Source organism: Bombyx mori, chromosome 6 (genome assembly GCF_030269925.1).
Source record: "Bombyx mori chromosome 6, ASM3026992v2".
Lineage (NCBI taxonomy): Eukaryota > Metazoa > Arthropoda > Insecta > Lepidoptera > Bombycidae > Bombyx > Bombyx mori.
Window position 1 is genome coordinate 13,188,470 of NC_085112.1, and position 23,856 is coordinate 13,212,325.

The window sequence follows — 23,856 nt, forward strand, 5'->3', positions numbered from 1 at the left end:
GTATCTTCATCTGTTTGGATGTTGTATTTTTGTACTAGACTCCCGTTTATTTCCGAAGCAGTCTGATAAGTTCATATATTTCCTCCGAGAAGTGGATGAGCATTGGTATTTGCGATGGAAACGGATTGATTAATTTCCGGCGACTATCCGGCTGCAGGTTCCGCGATGTCGGCAGATAATTCCGCCGACCATGTACCTGTACATAAACGCGTTATGATGCTCATGTATTATTCATTTAATATATAGTTATTTAACTGTAGGTCAAGATTATAAGTTCAGCAATAGTCAGAGGCTGGGCTGTGTCCTTGACATCGTTGTTGTCTTTGTGCGACGGTGATCACACATACATATACATAATAAACATATTATTTGAATGCGAGTACCGCCCCGCCACTCACCTTCAGACATGGAATCGAAGCCTCAAATGTCAAACCTCAATTCCCAAACTGAACGTGAGCTCATAATACGCTACCACAACTAAAACAGAGCTAAACTTAATTAAAATAATACTTCTTAAAGAAAAGAAACTTTCACATTTCATTATCTAATGATAGCATGATATGTATTTTCGTTGAAAGAGCTAGAGGAACCAATATAATATATGAAGTCGAAGTCTCAGATGCATTGAAATAACGGAAACCTTATTACAATTATTTGATTTAGTTCGAATTGGAACACGTGTTCATCGTCATGATCATTATCAGCCCACAGTCGTCCACTGCTGGACATAGGCCTCTCTCAATCCACACCACGGAGCCCAGTCTTTGGCTCTCCTCATCCACCTCCTGCCGGCCATTGTTAGGAGGTCATCGCACTACATAGCCAGGTGTTCACTTTCTGACAAAAATAGTGAGACCGCTGACGTTCTCAACTCATGACTGATAATAGTAACTACGCAAATAAATAAAATCCCTTTTTTTATCCTACCTATGCAGATAGCCTTGAGAGGCTATTTCAGTGAGCTCACGGGGCTCAAACTGGAGTGTTGCAACACTGGCCCTAGCAAGAGCAGTGCTTCGCAGAATCTACCACCCGATCGGAGACGCGACCCACTGAGAAGAGCCGGCGAGAAACTCAGTGGGCTGTGTCTATGGGTTAATTCGCTCGTCGAACCCTTCGTCGCAAGCGACGGGTTCAACGAGGACGGTGACCGGTGCTTGTGGTACCTAAAAGCAGCGTTAATGGATCGGGAGGATCCATAATAAGAAATTCACTAACAAAACAGGCTAGGATACAAAACAAAAAACGCAAACTTTATTAGTATCTATTTATAAAAAGGCGAAAATTCGGATTTGTCTTTAAATTATAAACAAAAATATTGGTAGTATTTATTACCAAAAGATACTTGTTGGATGCTTGGGTTTCTCAATAAAACTTCCACAATCGATTTGTGCTTGTATTTTCTTTATACAGGTTTTTGTTAATTTTTTACGTTGCGTACAAGTTAGCTTGGCACGGCCATTAATTGAAGTGTGTAAAAATTGTGTCGGTGAACATAAATAAAAATTTAATATTGCTCAGTAAAATTTCGTAGGCGTTAACATCCTCCCCCCGTTGAAAGTCGATTCTTCGGGTTTCAACCCTCTAGTTCTTCTGCGGTAGGCAAAGCACACAGACGAACCAACGGGCGGCGCACGCAGCCTCTAGAAGTATTGACGTCAGCGACTCGAGGTACTCCATCATTTGGACCATAAAATAGTCTGGATATGCGTCCAAGTCTCCAGCAGAGAGGAGGAACATCATCTTCTTGCAACAGTACCAAATCTCCTACATTTGGTTTTGAAGAATTGGTCTTCCACTTGTGGCGTTGTTGAAGCTCAGCAATATATTCACGCTGCCAGCGCTGCCAAAAATTTTGATATATTTGCTGTAATCGAGCGTAGCGTTGCAAATTATTGTAGTTGCAGTCTTCCAGCACAGGCGAAGGAAGAGCAGTGAGAGCCCGGCCAATGAGAAAGCTCCCGGGAGTCAGGCAAAGGAGGTCATCAGGAGAGGGTGACATAGGACATAATGGACGGCTATTCAATATAGCCTCTACTTGTGCGAAAAGAGTAGATATTTCTTCGAATGTTAAGTGTGAATTACCCATAACGCGCTTAATGTGACATTTTGCGAATTTTATTCCGGTCTCAAAGATTCCGCCAAAGTGAGGAGCGTAAGTTGGTAAAAATACAAATTTTATTCCATCCTCACTTGCAGAATCAGATAAAGATTTAGAGTTTATTTTGAAAAAAATATTGATTCATTTAGAACCCGCTACAAAATTGCGTCCGTTATTACAGAACAACTCAGTTGGCCTGCTCCGGCGTGACACGAATCTGCCAAATGTCATGAGGAAAGCGTCCTTTTAAATTCAATAATCGTAATTTGGCTAAGTTGTATGACTGTCCAAGACAGTTGGGTGATTCCTTTAGAGGTTAACTCACTGAGAATCTACCGGACTCTAAGCGGAAAGTGTGGGATAGAAAATGAGATTCACATGCCTTCTCACTTTCACTCAATTTGGATCAGTTAGGAATATTGTATTCTTTTTTTTATAATAAATAAATTGATTTTAAAAATTTGGATCTTAGTGGAACTTCTTCAAGTTCCCAGAATTTAGTTAGGTCATTGTGAATTTTAGTATTGTCATCATTAAGACTGTTTGATATTATGGAATGGTTACATTGTACTGTTTTGTTTTTGTGTGATGTAGTGATTGTAGTCATAGGACCCGAAATAATCCAACCAAACTGAGAGCTCCTTAACTTTGGATTATTAGGACCGAGAGAGTGAGTCTCGCGGCCAAGAATCTCCCAGAAAAGATCGGCACCGATGAGTATTTCAATCGGCGCTGGTTGGTGATAGTTAGGATCTGCTAATTGGATGCCTTTAGGTATTTGTATTTGTGTAGTGTCTATAGGTAATTTAGGTATGTGACCTGTTATTTGTGGTAATACTAAAAAGCCTGATGTGACGTTGAACTGGTTGACTAATGACCTCAATTGCGCCACACAGGTCTCTGTGACCTTACCGGTATGATTATCGCCTATGCCCATAAGGTTGACATGGCAGTTTGAGTTTGACGGTAAACACAGCTTCTGTTTAAGTGTCTCCGTTATGAATGAAGACTGGCTTCCACAATCTAATAGGGCCCGAACTCTTTCTGTTTGGTTCGTCCGTGGATTAGCCACCTCGATTAAGGCTGTAGTTAACAAAACTTGATTTGTATTTTGTTTAGAAAAATTTACAATAGTATCGTCAGTGCTGTGTGGCACGGACAAGGCACTGGAAGTGAGTCTATTGTTAGGTACAGTATCTACTGGTTTGTGTATGAGAGTATTGTGTCTACCCTTGCACTTAAGACACGGACCGAGACGACAAGTTTGTACCTTGTGACCTGGCCTCAAACAATTAGTGCATAGTTTTAGTTTGTGTACTTCAGCTATACGCTCCTTTACGCTCTTACTAATGAAGGTAGGGCAGTCGTAGATTCGATGACCTTGGTGACACACAATACACGATATAAGATTTGCAGGAGCAGTGGTTTCATTGCTAGTGCAAGCAAAAGATTTTGTATATGGCTTATCTTGCCCTTTATTAATATTAGAAGTAGTAAACTTAGAATGCATTGATTTATACGAATTACGATTTATAGACTCAAGGACGTCAGCACGATTAATTAAAAATTTATAAAATTGTTCCAAATTCGGTACATCATCTAACACGCCACGACACTCCTCCCATTTCAAAAGAGTGTGGCTGTCTAGCTTTGAGCTCATTATGTGAATTATAAGGACATCCCATTTGTCGGTAGGTTGACCTAGGCTAGACAATGCCCTTAAATTCTTAGTGATGTGATCTACCATAAATCTTAAAGATCTATCAGACTCACGAATTGTCTGTTGAATATTTAATAATGAATTTAAATGATGATTTATCAATTGACGCTTATTATCATAACGACTGCATAATAAATGCCAAGCATTTTTATAGTTGGAACTAGAAACTTCGAAGTTAGTAATAATGCGTGCTGCATCACCCGTTAAGTATGACATTAAATAATGAAACTTATGAATTGGAGCAATTCGCTCATTGTTGTGAATTAAACTCAAAAACGTGTCACGGAACTCAAGCCAACGGAAATATGATCCGTCAAACTTAGCAATCTGTATTTGGGGCAATTTAAATCCTAAAACATCATGATGATCGATATTACACTGAGCTGATGACTGACTAGAGTTAAGATCTTTGTAATTACTTTCGTCATGTTTACTTGCATGATGTTGTTTAATAATGCTTTGAGCGGAAACGATGTTTGTAATAAATAACTGCTCAATGTCATCTCGCTCATCAACCTCGTTTGTCAAATCACTACGATTCAAAACCTCTATCTGAGTCTGCAAGTCGTCAAATCGATTTGACAGCGACTCAAATTTGCTAAGCTTAAGTGTCAATTCAGCAAGTTCAAGAGAAGTCAGTGTTTCCTTTGAGCTTGTTTGAGTTAAATAATTCCAAAATTTAGTTATTTGCCCCTTTATGGAGCTACGTTTAACAAAAAGATCCAGCAAATTTTGAGAGTCTTTTGCACTAGTTTCACCTCCCATGATAAATAAAAATTATAAGTTTCTAATATATTAAGTAAAAAGTTTGTAAATTAATTTAATATAATTATTATATGTAACTGGTAAAAGAAGCAATAAGAAAAGCAAAGTCTAGTACTACAGATAATGAAATGAATGCAAAAATAGAATAAAATCTGTTTAGTTAATTAATAAATTAAAAATATTAAAGTTATCTCACGCTCCTCGACTAGACGTGACCTGCACTGGAGTCCGGCCCTGCTGCACTCTCACCCGGAACCCTGGGACACAGCGGGGCTGAACTTCTTTATCGCAGCCAGTAGGTAACGTGCGAAGGCGCACCGTTTGTCTGGAATGTTCTGCTAAATTGTGTGAATTGATTGCAAAAACAACAATGAAAGAAGGGATAAAAATAATAATTAATTAGGTACAGTGGGTATTCAGTTATTTAAAGAACTATCTAGCAAAATTTGTAACTAGCGACAGTACCCGCTTATTGTTGGGTGGCCGTCCGCTTGTCTTCGTTTGTTAGCAATATAAATATAATTACTCAATGCAGAAAACAATAACGAAAATTAAGAAATACACTTTTTGGTTTGACTATTTTTATGATGTGGGTAAGACTCACTATGAAAAAACTAAAATGAATTGAAATATTGAAAACATAAAAAACACTGTATAAAGACAACTAGCACAAGTACAGACTAATCGATTTGGGTAAATAGGAAAAAATATTATTGGAATTTAGGTTGGTGTGATTATATAGACGGGAAAGTATGGGAAGGGCACTTAGCTGCATTGGCCTGGGCTGCGGCTCGATGCTGATTGCTGATCGATGACCGGCGATGGCTGCAATGGCTTGAGCTCCAAGATCCCGTGGATACAGTTGAGGACGGCAGCTGGTTTCGGCGAATACGTTTCTGACCGATACTATGACTTGACCATCCGATTGAAAAAAATATTCTTTTCCGAAGAATTTTGAAGGTTCTTTTGACGGTCGCCAGATGTTGGATGCTTGGGTTTCTCAATAAAACTTCCACAATCGATTTGTGCTTGTATTTTCTTTATACAGGTTTTTGTTAATTTTTTACGTTGCGTACAAGTTAGCTTGGCACGGCCATTAATTGAAGTGTGTAAAAATTGTGTCGGTGAACATAAATAAAAATTTAATATTGCTCAGTAAAATTTCGTAGGCGTTAACAATACTTCAAATGTGTACGCACGCAATATTTTTTTCGGACACTGCTTTAGCCGAACTTCGTTAACGAGCCTTTGTGCAAAAAATAAAGATGTCTCTTCATCTCGGGCGTAATGCCAAGAGATAATCGTTGTGAGATTCATGTGTTTTTTCTCTTAAATCTTCAACACGAAGACGTCACACAGACGAAATTTATTCAAAGTTTTAGTAGTCTTTATCTTGCTGGAAAGGTTTTTAATACGTTAAACTAAAATTTAAAAATTGTGTTTCAAACTGACGTGAATTGATTTACGGTAATGCTAATTTTTTTTTATTGCTTAGATGCCCCACCTGGTCTTAAGTGAGTACTAGAGCTCATAGACATCTACAACGTAAATGCGCCACCCACCATGAGACATAAGTTCTAAGGTCTCAGTATAGTTCCAACGGCTGCCCCGCCCTTCAAACCGAAACGCATTACTACTTCACGGCAGAAATAGGCAGGGTGGTGGTACCTACCCGCGCGGACTCACAAGAGGTCCTACCATCAGTACAAAATTATTTACTTACTATATACAATATTAAATGATTTCTTCATTATGTGTCACATATGCTAAACCGATCTGAGAGGGACTGACAATCAACGCTTTGACCTTTTATTTGATCTGATTATGTCTGAACAGCCGTTCAATAGTCTTGTTACTAGTTAGCTCTCGTCATGACTGTTGTTTGTCACAATTAAAATTTATACACGAGCACGTGTAGTAAAGTAAATTCCTGTTGTATTCAGATTTATTTCGTTCTGGGATCCAAACCAAATTTGGTGTGTTTCGGATAATTTTATTCTTATCGTTCAAAGAATTTTATTTGGCTATTGCTATAAATCCTCAATAAGCCAGAGTTACCGTGGTGGGGAGATACAAGGATTTTTTTGGAGTAGAATTTTGGTGCAATTAACACGACAGTGTGACGGTGACAGTAATCAATGGAACTCACCGATCTTGACATACCCAATAAGCAGTATGATAGTTAAATAGTGGTGTGCTCACGATTATGACGCTGGGTAATAATGGCGTGCTAAAATTACGCATTAATGATGAATGGTATATGGTAGTATCGGGCCAACACGAATTTGTACAACCACAGCACTAACCTGTTTGCTCGTTTTAAAAAAAGCTAATACTTTCCAGTTTACTGGTGGTAGGACCTCTTGTGACTCCGCGCGGCTAGGTACCACCACCTTGCCTATTTCTGCCGTGAAGCAGTAATGCGTTTCGGTTTGAAGGGCGGGGCAGCCGTTGTAACTATACTTGAGGCCTTAGAACTGATATCTCAAGGTGGGTGGCGCATTAACGTCGTAAATGTCTATGGGCTCCAGTAACCACTTAACACCAGGTGGGCTGTGAGCTCGTCCAACCATCTAAGCAATAAAAAAAGAGTTGAATAATAAAGTATTTAATATCTATGTAATTTCAAGGCGGTGTTCTGTAAGCGTTTAACTCCAATAAAAAAAACGTATTGCACAGAGCGATCACTTGACAGTATCAGACAGGCTTATAAAAAATGCTTGACTCGGACGCAAACGAAATAACCTTTGCCAATTTAAAAATGTGTATACCTAAACGACGTAACGTAAGAGTTAATATTGCAATCACGTTACACGTTTCCGGTCTTGGGTCTTTATTTTATTTGTGCGAGTTTCTTTTTTTTTTTTTTTTTGTTTCTCTTCACAAAATTTGCCTTTCGTAAACATGCAAAAATTTTGTAGGTGAATTAAATATCGCTACGTTGCACGCGTTGCTTGCTTTTGATGTTGTGTTGTTTTGTATTTGTCAACTGATTTGTAGGGTAGGTACCTATTTGATTTTTTTTTCTAAAGTTTCTCGCCGGATCTTCTCAGTGGGTCGCGTTTCCGATCGGTGGTAGATTCTGCGAAGCACTGCTCTTGCTAGGGTCAGTGTTAGCATCACTCCGGTTTGAGCCCCGTGAGCTCACCTACTAGTTAAGGTTACGCTGAAATAGCCTCTCAAGGATATCAGCTTAGGTAAGAAAAAAAAAATTGCCCGAGCAGGCAGACGAGCATACGGCCCACCTGATGGTAAGTGGTTACCGTCGCTCATGGACGTTAGCAATGCCAAGGGCAGAGCCAAGCCGCTGCCTACCGCTTAATACTCTCCACAAAACATGCCCTAAAACATACCGTAAAACCTCCAGACGTCGGTGATTTCATCTTGTCAGTTCAGCAGATCCTCGTATAACCGTTATGTTATGGCACACGCTCGGTTGTAGCACGAAATGATTTCTGTCAATAATAAATAATAGTTTAAAAAACTAACAGAATACGCTTTTATAGAAAATCCAACAAAAAAATTGAAAATAAATTAGAATTAAAAATAGTGTAAGAAAAAATGATTTTATTGTAAAAAAAGTGTGGGGTGCTTTTCAGGATATTATCAAAATAACCCTTCTACTCATATCTGTTCATAAAATATTTATTTTTTAGTTGGATTTTGTTAGTTTTTTTTAAACTATTATTTATTTTTCATTTTTTAGTTAAATTTCAATTAGTTCAGGTTTTATTTTCAATTTTTTTTTTTAATACTGAGTTGTCATCGGTTCTTAATACGTATACCAAATTTCGAGTTAATCCTACATTTTGAAGGGGGTCAAAATCCATGTTCAAAGATTCCGTTACAAACATACATACGTCTGAAGCTAATAAAAGCGTATTAAAAACATGTTCGTTTTATTATTTTCTTTGAATTTTAATCTTGGTATTTCGGGTCTGACGAGCAAACGGGCAACTTTCTGGTGAGTGAACTTACGAAGTCGCTACCTTCGTCGGTAACTTACTAAGTTTCACTTCTAGATTCATTGTGTTAAAATAATTTGCGTAATTACTGGTGGTAGGACCTCTTGACAGTCCGCGCGGGTAGGTACCACCACCCCGCCTATTTCTGTCGTGAAGCAGTAATACGTTTCGGTTTGAAGGGTGGGGCAGCCGTTGTGACTATACTTATATCTCAAGGTGGGTTGCGCATTTACGTTGTAGATGTCTATGGGCTCCAGTAACCACTTATCACCAGGTGGGCTGTGAGCTCGTCCGCCCATCTAACCAAAAAAAAAGTTTAATTGAATTTATAAGTTCGTTGAGAGTTTTTTACGCCGACCGTCACAATGTAGAAGGAATGTTATACTGTCATCTTGATCACTTAATCTTGAATGACTGCTGCATCTTAAAGTGACGTATAACTTAATAAAAGTAAAGCTGAACATGACAACTCCGATGGTATCTTCATTATTTACGAGCTTACATACGAAGCATTTTTGCGATGTATGCATTTGTGCATACGAATCCGTACCGCAGTGTGAGCATACGCTGCGTCAGATCACTTACGCAGCACTATTATTGTGTTCTTAGACTTTGCACTGGACTACTTCAGGTCATAGTTGATGATTGACCTCGATTAATCGTTGTGATTAAATTAACGGGTCTCGCGATGCTTTTGTTGTTCTATCCTAGCAACGGTTAGGGATGTGTGGGTGTACACGATATAGTTCCAACGTTAATTACGATCTCGACGGAGCTCTTATTCGTGAGTCACGGCCCATAGTGAAACGGTATGCGCACCATGATTCGGTACATTCAGACACACAGCGTGATGTGCATCGTTAATTGTTGTAATTCACAATTTGTCATAACAATTGTTCGAAGCTATCGCCTTGTGATGTTACACCGATATTGATAAACGCCTGCTGTACTGTCTAGCTAGTAAGTCACGACTCGGACAATTCTAATTATAACGAGAGTGATAGGTATCCGGACAACTAGTAACGTGTGCCAATATGCAGGTAGAATATCGAACACACAATCATTATACTGTCATAGTGCGCTGGCGTGGGTTTAGTATAACGGTGCGCCGTCTAAACTGGGCCACGTACTGAACGTAATCCTATTATGAGCTCGTTAACGTAATCCCTTTTGGCCTTAATACCGGCCGCGTGAATCTCTGCCGCGTTAATCGCTCCATGTTAGATTGAATAGCCCGGTCTGGCTCGAGTGACGACTAAAGTGCAATGAAATTGTCACATCACCCGACCGAAGCGCTATTCAAATTCATTCCATTCGTCAACGGAACGTCTCGCGCTAAAGGTTTATGGTCCGTGAGCTAAATGACTATTGTCCGACATTGTACAAACAACACATAGTGCTGACTCATAAATTATGATAGACGACTCCGCTCCGCCTATCGTACGTCGTCATAAAAATAATAACGACAAATTATCCTATTAAGACCTGACGTTTTAGTTATAATGATGAGAGATACTAAAGCGTGACACGATGATAGAATGAGGACAATTAAGCATTCGGGGGAGTCTTGCAAAGTGCGGTATTATCCTATATGGCATTTCATTAATTATAGTTACGCATTTTGTATTCACTGAGCCGCTTTTAATCTTAAAGCAAATGAACTATTGAACCTATTATAGAGGAGCTCAAAAGTCTGAGAGTCTAATTTAGTCCCGACGATTCGTTATATAAACAGTTCTTTTTCGCGATTACATCGCTCTTTAAGATTAAGAACCTAAAACAAATTGCTTCAATGTAAAATACGTGGTTGTAAAGGCCCAATTTCTGAGCCCATTGTGAGAACGGTCGCGCGATGGTATCGTGCGTGGGCGACTTCACGATAAACAACATTACTCGGATGTTAAGCCTCGTTTTTTTTTTTTTTTTTCATTACGTCGCATACTCTTCTCGTATACGTCGTGACATTTACGAGTAATGGTTGTTTGTGAGTTTAATGAATATCGTGCGCGTTGACGGTTCGTTCGTACCCCGGAGACTGGGTGTGTCCCGCTGCTGCCGCCGACCGGATTGTTGTAGATTTCGTCGAGATATGACCCCCAACGGAAATATTACTACTCGGTACCTCTTGTCTATTACAGCGACATTTAAAGTGGTATTTATGCGCAACGAGCAATTCTCTTTATTAGCACGTAATTGCTCTGGTTTCGTAAATTAAATAGTCGGTCAATTACACGTTTTTTTCTTTTTTTGTTTTTTTTTATGAAGTAATTAGTAATGAAAATTGTTGACCTAATGTTTGACTTTCATAATTGCTTAGAACAAGCTTTTATGATACTGGTTTATGTCGAAGTCGTAGTGGCTTAAAGGATAAGACGTCCGGTGCATTCGTGTTGAGCGATGCAACGGTGTTCGAATCCCGCAGGCGGGTACCAATTTTTCTAATGAAATACGTACTTGACAATCGTTCAATTACTGGTGTTAGGACCTCTTGTGAGTCCGCACGGGTAGGTACCACACCACCCCGCCTATTTCTGCCGTGAATCAGTAGGTAATGCGTTTCGGTTTGAAGGGTGCGGCAGCCGTTGTAACTATACTGAGACCTTAGAACTTATGTCTCAGGGTGTGTGGCGCATTTGCGTTGTAGATGTCTATGGGTTCCAGTAACCACTTAACACCAGGTGGGCTGTGAGCTCGTCCACATATCTAGGCAATAAAAAAAAATCAACTAATTTAATGGGTACAAATAAAATTATACAAACCAGAAATCGTAAAATTACAATGTCGTTGGATCAACGGATTTTTTGAAGAAGATACACGTGAATAGCCAAGTAACCTCGTTTCTTTATTCGAACTCGACTACCGACCACATATTATTACGCCACAAATCAAGGCCGATCTCTGCTCGTATCGATATATTATTCACAAAAAAATATATATACATATATCCTATGTAAATAGTTTCTGAATAAATAGGTCGCTAGTGTAAATTGGAAAGGAACCTAAAATAACTTTAGTATCAGTAACTCAGTTATTCAAATCTGCCGAAATTCTTGTTAAACGTATTTCTTAAAGAGAGAAAGAGAGAGAGAGAACGCTTTCAACATGAATCCCGTCCAATTTGAATGAGTTATCCGTATGACTGACTGCTTCAGGGTGGGTACGCAACGCATACCTAGAGCCACTCACAGAACGATGCTCCCGGTCCCGTTCAAATTGTTTAATGACCCGAATAAGTTAAATGTGGGACTGGTAAGTAATTAAGGGACTGGAAATTCTTGAGATCCGAACGGGGCCCCTTATAGTGGGGTAAACTCGGCGACTCGCATTCATTCGACTAAAACTTTTATATCTTTACGAATAATTGGTAATGGCAACTGCTTTAATGTCAGTAATAATTTACGTTTGCAATATATTCGTAATTCGAAGTTTAATAAAAAGTTGTAGAAAGCGACAACGAACGACAAAAAGCAAACATATTTACATAATTTATGAGAACGTTTTCTGCTACGCGTTAAATAAATCAACTCTAACAAATTACCGCAATATATCACGAATACTACCGAAAATACATCGGCACGAGTACCTACACATACTTGATAATCGTCACAGTTGTAGCGAATGCAACAATGTCGACAGGTAGGTATCTTGTGAAACACTATCCAAATAGTTACTTAGAAATTACTGCGAGGTTTCTCGGTCGCTTCCCTATCGGGTCAAGGTTTTTATAAACACGCTACTCTTTTACACGCTTTCTGAATAGGTGCAAGTTAAATGTAAATTTTGCATTGTCATGATTTAAATAAGTAAGATTTTGTGTAGAGATTTAAATTGCCACCGCCTGCTTTGACCACAAGAGTTATTTTTTATTTTTATTTTTTTTTATTGCTCTTGTAGGCAGACGAGCATACGGCATTACCGTCGCCCATGGACTTCAGCAATGCCAGGGGCAGAGCGAAGCCGCTGCCTACCGCTTAATACTCTCCACAAGCCTCGTTTGAAGAAGGACATGTCATAGCGCTCGGGAAACACCATGGAGGGGAGCTCATTCCATAGCCGGATGGTACGCGGCAAAAAAGACCGTGGATGACCGCAGTGGCTTCAGATAGTACGGATGAATTCTACTCCGGTGGCGAGCGGTGCGATGGCAAAAACGAGATGATGGTATCACCTCGAATTATTTCTCAGAGCACTTCCCATGGAACATACGGTACAAAATACAGAGGGAACCGAAATCCCTCCGCAGACCCAGAGGTTCCAAACGATCCGTGAGAATGGGATTATCGACAATCCGAACGGCCCTCTTCTTATGCAATCAAATGGAAGAAGCTGGTATGACATGGTGGTTGGTTACATTTGAAACGAACGGTAAAGTTTTCCGATCCAAGCCCATGTGACCCGTGTCCAGAAAAATCGTACAAAAACTTCATTAAAAACGTTGAAAGTTCATAAAACTCGCTTCAATAACGGCCACAAATATAACCGAACAGGTTGTTGTTGCATTGTCAGTTCGTTTGTCACGCTTATAAATCACATGAAACATCTCGCAGCTTTTAAAAGGCTTCATTCTCCGTTCTCGTAGTTTCTTTTCAAGCATTTGGAGTTCATTATTCTAATTGTATGCCTATTGTTGTCGATTAACATGCCGATCTGGGGTTACATCTTCAATTACGTGTCGAACTCAGGCACCAATTTTTTTTACGTATTTATGTACCTATGTAGTCACTAGGTAGATTGTTAGTAAAATTAATAATCGCGAATTGGTTTTCAAAGAATATGGGATCCAAACAAATCTATTCAGAGCTATGTATATTCGTGAACTCTCGTCCCGCTCTGCTGTAACTGTCGCTAATTCTATGAAAAAGATTAATTTCCTTTAAACTATTCGCGCATCATCTACTGTAGCTGGATCGTACAGTATTATACCTATATGCTGTGCTAATCTGCATACATTGTGAGATTTCATTATAACCCCAGTGACTTTTACGTGAAAGAATAAGAAAAATCCATTGATCCTCACACACTCTCACACTCATAAAATTAACAGGAATTTTACGTGTGACATTGGTTACAGTTTATTTTTTTAATATATATTCACAATGTTTCGAACGAATGGTTTTGGTCACAGACAGTTTATGGCCCCATTAAATTTATTTTTGTTTGAAAACGAAAAGTCTAAAACTCAATACATTTATAAATACATACATAATTTTCACTATGCCCAGTCGGATACGTTTATTAAATGTTCCAAATTTTTTTTTTTACAATAGGTATCTAGGCTCGGGTGATTTTTTTTTAGGATTTAACTGGTAATTTAGAATTGACAGAAACAAAATAATAAAAACACAGGTATTAGTTTGGTACCAAAAATGTTGTCATTCGTATTCATTTAGCGATATACGACGAAGCGACAAGCCGCAATTTTGTGAGCAAGTGGCACGACCACAGCCTTAAAATTATGCAGTGATGAGCTTAATATCTTTTTGGGAAGAAAATATAGCCTTTGATTATGAGATTTTATATTTTATAACAAGAGTATATCATGTATGTTAAATTTAACGTTGCGCACGTGACTATTCGCTATCAAAAAAATCATTTTGTATTTTTATTGTTGCAGTAGGAGTGTCTTGAAATTCTAGACTGTAATCAGATTTATCTGGATCATCAATGAACTTGATTTTCTCATATGACGTGGTGTCGTAACATTTTTGATCAGCCTTAAATATAATTTGACATATCTCCTGTTGAACTGCATTTTTTGTTGTGTCCGGATATTGTTTCATTTTGTTGTAAATGAAGGATGTGAAGGATTTGAGTTCTTCGTCTCTCTCCGTGGAATTTCGACGCCGAACTATCACATCAGCATTCGTTAAATTTGTATTATTATTAATATGCGTTTGATCAACGATTTCTTTGTGAACCCCTCCTGACGGTGTTTGCTCAGTTCTGGCCTGTCCGTTGGTCGAGCTATGTGCACAGGAACTATTAATGGATTTCTTTGGAGTTGGTTCATTGTCGTCTGTACGCTAAAAACAAAATAGTTTGGTTTTTTAACTTAAAAAAAACTGTAGTGTATAAATAAGTAACGGCTAATCACGAATGTAACATTAACATTTTTAATTATGATTAACAGTGTCGGTTCATTGATTCAAGAAACTGCATATGAACTCTGCTCCAATGACGGGTGGTGAGGGAAGATAGCTTAATAGGATAACGTATGCAAAACACAAATGTAATTATATTCAATCCGTTAACAGATTCGTGATTTCATGCAGTCGCCAATCCGAACGTTCTTCGTTGCGAAACCATACAGAAGAGTTTTTATTTCAATGTTGAATGGTTCCATATATGTAGGTAGGTATGTACGTACGAACCGTGATACTTTGAAATAGTAGAAGAATACTCGAAAGTTTTTGTAGCATCGATGCCAAAAGCTTTTCTTGTCTATTAAGTGATTTAACTTGATCTTTCTGATAATTGGGAATGATGAATTATTCGAGATGATCCCTCGTCTCTTTTTTATCATCACACCTACCGCCATCGGAGCAGAATTCATCCTTATTGTCTGGAACCGCTGCGTTCAGCGACAATGCGTTTCAAAATATCTTTTTTGCCACGTACCATCCGGCTTTGGAATAAAATCGCCTCCACGGTGTTTCCCGAGGGCTATGACATGTCCTTCTTCAAACGAGGCTTGCGGAGAGCACTTAATGGTAGGCAGCGGCTTGGCTCTGCCCCTGGCATTGTTGACGTCCATGAGTGACGGTAACCACTTACCATCAGGTGGGTCTTATGCTCGTTTGTCTACGAGGCAGTAAAGGCAGTAAAAAATAAAACTAAGGGCACAATTAAACCTAACTGACTAATGAAAACGCCTCGTTTAAATCTTATTAAACATTACTTAAATAACGGCCCTTTGATAATTGTGTTCTTCTGCACAGTGAACGCACAAAGCCCTGTCATTAATAGACACGGGAAATATATTTAAAGATCCGTTTCGAAGGTTTCCAGTTCAAAGATATGTTTGGAAATCCTTTTCGCAGACATTGTGTAGGATAAAATGATGAAATACTAAATTGGGAAAACGTAACTAACACTGTTAATCCTTCGTTGATTGATCTATAGGAGAAAGCCACAAGTTAAACGACTGTGACTATTATAACTATATCTTAACTAACCTTAGCTAGGCGTTTTCTTTCAATAGATTTATCCATTAAAAACTTCAGTTCTTTAAAGGCAAACCATTTGCTTTTATATTTACAAGTAGAAGAATCTGGAAAAAATGTGAAATAATTATGTATTACAATTTGATATGCATAAATTATTAATTCTTCTAATTTTGGTAGACGAATGCACTTTTTTTACTACCTAATCGTTAATAGTTGGAGAGCTAGCATCAATTTTTGGATAGATATTTGAGGCAAGCTGAAAACTTGTCACGTATCTCTCAATAATACCCTTTTTTTCCTTTTCCTACCTATGCTGATAGCCTTGAGAGGCTATTTCAGCTTCTCCTTAGCGTGTAGGTGATCTCACGGGGCTCAAACTAGGAGTGTTGCTAACACTTGGCCCTAGCAAGAGCAGTGCTTCGCAGAATCTCCCACTGCAGTTTGAAATTTTAATAGACTTTTATTTATAACTGAAAATTAAGATTCTCAATTCTCAAAAAGACATCATTTTGGTGGGACTTTTCTGCCTGCCAGGTAATCTAAGAAACTATGAATACATGTCCTTCTTCAAAGATGCTTGTGGAGAGTATTAAGCGGTAGGCAGCGGCTTGGCTCTGCCCCTGGCATTGCTGAAGTCCATGAGCGACGGTAACCACTCACCATCAGGTGGGCCGTATGCTCGTCTGCCTCCTAGGGCAATAAAAAAAAAGCTGTAGTGTGAGAGAGAGCGTTTACCGGCAGCAGTTTGCGTTATTGCTTGCCGCGTCACTGTTCACGTGACTTACAACAGCCATAAGGTTTCCAGTCGGAATTGCGAAGTCAAAAATTTTGTGAATTTATGCTAAAAACAATTTGTTGTATAAAAATGATTGTGTTGATTTGTATGTGTTCAAGGGTCGAACGAAAACGGCGAATGACTGCTTCGCGATAGGTCACGGCAGGTGTAACCTGGCTGGTGGTGGGATTGGGAAATCATAGAACCTCGCACCAAATTATGTTTGCAATACCTAACATATATCAAAAAATTACGAATTAAGGCGTAAGATAGGAAACCACTTATGGACACCACACTACGGAATGCTGTACCATATTTTCTAAACAACGATTAGACAAATTAGAATTATTCATATCCCCTCAACAGATATAGCTCGTTAGTTACCTTCATCATCGCCCATACTGTGTTTAATTTTTGCTTTTTCTCTTCGGAACGATGACAGTAAAATCATCATTTTATGTCTACACGCTTCCGCATTCTTGTCCAGCGATTGGCCAATCTCTTCCCAAATCGCAGGTTTCAGATTCTTCTGGAAATACAATTGGTTCTTTTCATCCCACAATACGGGATTGGCTTTAAATTCCTGAATGAGCTTCAAACACTCCGCTTTTGACCACTCATCTACTGGAGATGTAGGAGCCATTTTAAAGTGCAACAAAAATAGCGTCAATCCAAGTTCGCGCGAACGCTACACTGAACAAGGACAGTCTGGATGGGTAATAAACAAACTTATTGAACGTGTTTCACGGGCTGGCTCGTTATGTTCGTCTCTTACTTACTCGTGGCTTAGTAAGGAGTGCGAGAGGGATGCCTTGCGGCTCCGTGTGCTATCTTCAACGGTTCGATCACAGCTCGGTTGCTGTAACGCCTGTATGTGAGCAAGTCGGGTGAATATGCATGTATAATGTTCGTGACAACGTGGCAACGTCGCATTACGCGCTGCATTAGTATTTTAATATTGACAATCAACACAAGTCCAATGTAGTAATCACACTCCTGTGGCCGAATGAAATTCCAAATTAGTACCAATTTATAGATATTGATTGGCAATTAAGACCGAAAGCTAAAATAAAATATCGAGTTTTTGTTTCTAGATTATGGTTCTCTTCTAATTGAACAATTTAAGGTTTTTGTTATTATGAGAATAATACACATTACACAATCAAGCTAATGATTTTGTGGCGTTTTGAATTATTACAATATTTTTTTATGAAATTTGTTACTGCTGTCATATTACAAAGGTAGCCCTTCAAATCATTCCGTTCACGTTTCCGTCTTATTATTCAATCTAAAGCAATCAACTTAACAGGAATCACCAGGAATGATCCGATACGATTTGACCCTCACATCTATTTACAGTAACCAGTTTTGGTCGCCTATTGCTGCTCAAAAACAAAAATGTCTTGTTTGCTAGACACAACTTTATAACTGCTTCCTTCTTGTTAATATTTACATCGAGCCTCGTGAATATTGCCGGGGACTATAATGTGACTAATACATAGTACCGTACCGTTTTTTTCTTAAAATAATAATTTGCTAACGCGTATTAACGGGCGACTTGAAAAAAAATGGCGTTTTAAAACAAAAATCAAAAAGCAAAATGTATAACATTTTCATAATGATATTGATAAGCTTGCACGCGTCTTGCGTATTTTCAACTACTAAACAGTCTTGTACTGTAAGTTTGAAGGGTGGGACAGTTACAATATAATTTATGCTTCGATCTCATATTTCGCCTCGAATGAGGGTATTCACACCTTAACAACAGGCGGGCCCTGATCTCGCCCACACGATTGCCATAAAATAACAATAAAAATTGAGGAAAGTCGTCGTAGAAACATAAAAGACCACATATCCACATCTAAAGAGTATGCGTTTCCGTAAAACAATTCGAAGTCCTCGTGGCCTAAGGGATAAGACGTCCGGTGCATTCGTGTTGAGCGATGCACCGGTGTTCGAATCCCGCAGGCGGGTACTAATTTTTCTAATGAAATACGTACTCAACAAATGTACACGATTGACTTCCAATGGTGAAGGAATAAAAATCAAACCCGCAAAATTATAATTTGAATAATTACTGGTGGTAGGACCTCTTGAGAGTCCGCACGGGTAGGTACCACCACCCTGCCTATTTCTGCCGTGAAGTAGTAATGCGTTTCGGTTTGAAGAGTGTGGCAGCCGTTGTAACTATACTGAGACCTTAAAACTCATATCTCAAGATGGGGGGCGGCATTTACGTTATAGATGTCTATGAGCTCCGCTAACCACTTAACACCAGATAAGCTGTGATTTCGTCCCATCCCATCTATGCAATAAAAATATAAAAAAGTAGAAAATTAGTAACAAAATAAATTAATATGAAAAAAAAAAAACACAAATTACAACTATTCACAAAGATCTATTACAAGTTATGAGTACATAGCATAAGTTCACACGCGTCGAATGCATATCTGTGATATACAATACAGAAGAGAGACGGGACCAAGAGAGACCAAACAGCTATGTTTTATTTATTTATTTGCTAATAGTTATACCCCGGCAATGATTCTATCTAGGTTTGCGGGACATGTGTGTAAATATTCACGCGAACCGACACAGTTACGATTTAATGTTATTTGTTGAAATTTCTATATGGAATTTCATTATAGATTATTATCGTTAATTGAATTCGTGGTCACATGGTCGGTCACAGGAAATCCGTTAAAAGTTGTTCGCTTTATAAAGACTAGACTAGATGATGCGTGATTTCATTAAATGTAAATTTTGTCGATTACAAAATAATAAAAAAACGTGAGAACGAAATTGGAAATGAACAAATTTTATTTTAATAGTTTCAAAATTAGGAAGAGTGTGTGATTTACGTATTACGGAACCTACGAGCTTCGGAAATACATAAAATATGGTAGTATACCTTCTTTGCCAATAATTGTAGCTAATAAACTTTTTTACACACACACACAAATTAATGTTAAAAAACTTAAATACCTACAAACTTTTTTTTAAAGTTTGTTTTTCATTTCTATTAATTGTTAAAAAACCATGAGAATGACTTTTATAATTTTAAACCTTTATTAAAATATAAAGTTGAAACCATATCATCATCATAATGATCATCAGCCCATGGTCGTCCACTGCTGGACATAGGCATCTCCCAATCCACACCACCGAGTCCGGTCATCGGCCCTCCTCATCCAACTCTTACCGGCAATCGTCATCGCACCACCTAACCAGGGGGCGTCCCACGTTACGTTCCCCACTCTAGAACCCCTCTACTGAAAACCACATGAAAATGTATTATTTACTACATTAGAACTTTTTAAAGTGATAGTACCAATTTAAATTACAAAACAAATTTAACGGTGTAACCAAATTATATATGAGCTTGTCTATCCGTCCATGCAATAAAAAAAAATACCCTAGGAAAACTCCACACAATGCGAAGAGCCCTACCCGGAGCTTTAACAAAACTGCATAAACTTTCAATAATTATCGATCACATAAACTACGGATGAACGTAATCGTCACATTGAACACGAAAAAACAAAGTCAGCTCTTTTGGAACCTCTGCTTCCACAGGGCACCTTCATTTTCATGTCTTTTGTACCACCCAACGGCCTGCCTACGCAATGGAATTCATCTTCGCTATCTGCAATACGTTTTCTGATATCGTTTTTCCATTACCGATTCACCCTGACATGATAATCCCTAGAGTGATTCCTGAGTGCTTCGATCCACATGTGACGAGATAATAATAAAAAGTACAAAAAAAAGTAACAAATGTATAATAATAACGTTAAAATAACAAGTTATTCAGTTTCACAGTCGTCTTTCCTTCCTAAGACGGTCTTGTGCAATTAACAGAGTACTAACCCGTCGAGCTAACGTTTTGCTTCTATCAGTTAGTTGTTCATGCAAATTCAATGAATTTTTCATGAATATTCATTACGTTCGTTCGCTAACTTTATAATGAGGATGTCATCGGTGATGTCTTCAAATAATGGCTCCGTTCAATTCATTCCACAAAAAAAGAATTGTTCATTCTATTATGTTAACCTCAATACACTTAATGCGTTTTAATATTATAACATCATTATATTTATAAATTGGTTTCGTTTATATTTAGTATGCGATTACTGTAAGATTTATTTGATAAATTAATAAAAATATTTTTGTTTATCTTAAAAAAAAGAAAGTTCGAATAGAAACTAAGCAAAATGAGAAAAGAAAAAGTAATAAAAAAATAAACTAAACTAGAATAAAATAAACATTTAATGTTTTCATATTATAACATCATTATAACTTGTTTTCGTTTATATTTAGATGCGATTACTGTAAGATTTATTTGATAAATTAATAAAAATATTTATGTTTATCTTAAAAAAAAGAAAGTTCGAATAGAAACTAAGCAAAATGAGAAAAGAAAAAGTAAATAACTTAAAAATTTTCTATAATCAATATTTTAAAATCATTCCCAAATAGTAAGGCTTCTTATTATCCCACTTTTGAACCTTTTTTTTTACCTATTGGTTGAATGTGGTTTAACGCAATGTAGCAATAATAAGTGAAACAATATCGATGCCTGCAAAACAAAAGAAAGATTCTTGTTATCCATTCCTTATTTTGACTACACGATACGAACTATGTGTTATATCGCGCATAATAGAGGAGGATATGTATCGAGCAATATAATATGTTAATATTATATATTCAATTGTAGCCAGCAGTGGAGCATAACCCAAGAAAAAATGTATAAGGTGTTCAAACAATAATTTATTATAATAAATTCACTTCTCAAGGGGTGGAACGTTGAAAGATTGTTAGATAATGGATAATTGTTATATGTTTGTGTATAGTATAGTTATTTGTGATGGCTTACGGTAAATTTTACATAACTGCTGTGAATTTACTCGAATGAAATCGCACCAATGTTGATTACATACATATGTTTATAAAACAATGTGGTATTATCGTTACACAACTAGTTTCAAACACTAAGTTAAAACTTATCTTATCGAAGGAACGAACAAAACGTGTTAAAACCGATGATTTGGATGCAGATACACATTTAGGTTACTAAGCATTATAAATGTTATTCTTTGTAATATTTTCATATATATTTCATATTTCTTATTATTATATTGAATTTTATACTGCTTAGGCCTGTCCTGGTGAAACTGGAAAGGCCTTCGGGCCACCAGTAAACTGTCAATCATAAAAAAAACGGGTGATCGAGCACACTCAAGTTCATAGTATCAAAACTGGTGCTTTTAGGTATCACAAGCACCGGTCACCGTCCTCGTCGAACCCGTCGCTTGCGACGAAGGGCTCCACGAGTGAATTAACCCATAGACACAGCCCACTGAGTTTCTCACCGGATCTTCTCAGTGGGTCACGATTCCGATCCGGTGGTAGATTCTCCGAAGCACTGCTCCTGCTAGGGCCAGTGTTAGCAACACTCCCGGTTAGAGCCACGTGAGCTCACCTACACGTCAAGGAGAAGCTGAAATAGCCTCTCAAGGCTATCAGCATAGGTAGGAAAAAAATTGAAACTATAACGGCTGCCCCAAACTTCAAACCAGAACGCGTTACGGATTCACGACAGAAATAGGTGAGGTGATGGTACCTACCTACCTACGTACCTACCTACCTACCCGTGTGGGCTCCCAAGGTGTCCGTCCTACGACTTGCAAAATTATAAAACATTTTATGTTTACCGATACATTCTTGTTACATTTTTCTAGATAGCAAAACAAAAACTTGTATTATAATTTATTATACTCATGATAACGACGTTGTATTTTGTCACAAAGATGTGTGATAAAACACTTTGTACGTACCGATCGGTTTATAGCAGTTACAACGTTAATAGACGTTTTTTGTTTATTTTTTTGTTTAATAAAGCCTCTTATTTTGTTACAGGTAAGGGCGCATTTCCCAATGTTTCAACAGAATATTGTATACGTAAGTTAAAATTGTTATTTTGTTGTGCTGGTGTCAGGAAGTTTAATGCTGCCTAAAGTGACCCGTTGGAAGTGTCCTATAGCCACCATTTCTGTAACGTTCGTCATGTCTTTTGTTTGCTAATTTTTATGAGCCACTATCGTTCTCAAAACAATACCTGCTCTGTGTGCTTTTTGGAGATTTCAATATTTTGACATTACGACTAGTTTCGTTAATCAATTTATTGTATTAAAAGAAAAAAAGTACTTATCGTTTTTACACATAACAGTTATTATTGTTTTGACAACGACGATGCAAATATGATTTGTAAGTGATCACAATTGATAGTGTTTTCAGACGTAAAAGTCGAAATGGCTCTTGGATTAGGGGCAAATGAATGGTACATACTTGGCGAAAAGACACACACTAAAATCTTTCTTACTTGGCATAGTTTCACCACGAGAAAAACTATCGCAATATTTCTTGGTCCCCCACGGGAAAAGTTCTATTTAATCTTTGCTAACACTTAATTCACATCGTCGGTCTGAACAACCGATGTCTGCTGTAGTGGTCGCGGCGACCCTCCTATCCCCCTGTCATCGGCGGCTCTTAGCGCCGTCATACCGAGACTAATATATAATAGTTTTATCAGCATTATTATTAATCGCTAAGATTAGTACGCTCCCAAAAAAAACCGAACACGTACATTTAAAATGTAAACAATTTCATAATATGAATTATCAATGTCACAATCTTGAAATTCATATGTTATCTGCTGTTGTTTGTAAGTGCTGAGAGCGGAAATGGCGTATTTTGCGGTTTAACTTTCTCACATCGGCGCCGTTCGGTCGATCACTTATTATTAACTTTCCAATATACTCGTGTTTGTTTGTTGAAGCAAGAATATTTGATTACTATTTTTTTTTATATTCTCACATCCATAACTACAAAAACATTAACGTTATTCGGTTGCGCAAACACTTTTTGGGAGCGCAATTAAGATTTTGTAAGTTTTTGCATCGTTCGTGTGGAGGTAGCAATTTACCAAAAGCTGCTTAACTGAATTAGATAAAATTTCACTTTTCGTTCACATAATTATAATTCGTCCAAAGCAAAGAAAATTTATTAAATGATTTTCATTAAATTATATACACGTATCTTACCCAAATGTGTGCATATGTATTTATAACATGTGAGGAGATTTGGGAAGTCATTCAAACCGCAGATATTTATCAACTCTTAAATTGTGCGGGTCAAACGATGCGGTCGTATTTCGTTTTCGTTACAGAGACACTTGACCTTGTGTTAATTGAAATTAAAAACACAGTGCTCACTGAATCTATGAATCGGATCGGTTTTTGTCAGTTATCGGTTTATCAAAATATAAAAACTACACTTCCTGCGATAAAGATCTTCCGTGTGTA

General features: G+C 37.8%; 2 protein-coding genes across 3 annotated transcripts in view; one reads left to right on the forward strand and one right to left on the reverse strand.

The window, feature by feature from the left end:
* Positions 1–23,856, forward strand: part of LOC101745857 (CCR4-NOT transcription complex subunit 6) — a 229,576-nt gene that overhangs the window by 120,686 nt on the left and 85,034 nt on the right. The gene's annotated exons all lie outside the window — the stretch shown is intronic.
* On the reverse strand, positions 13,599–17,202 carry LOC105843009 (uncharacterized). The gene is made up of 3 exons (XM_012697838.4): positions 16,877–17,202; positions 15,727–15,821; positions 13,599–14,574 (listed from the first exon to the last, which is right to left on the reverse strand). The coding sequence occupies exons 1-3, from the start codon at positions 17,133–17,135 to the stop codon at positions 14,122–14,124; spliced, it is 807 nt and encodes a 268-aa protein (XP_012553292.2). The 5' UTR covers positions 17,136–17,202; the 3' UTR covers positions 13,599–14,121.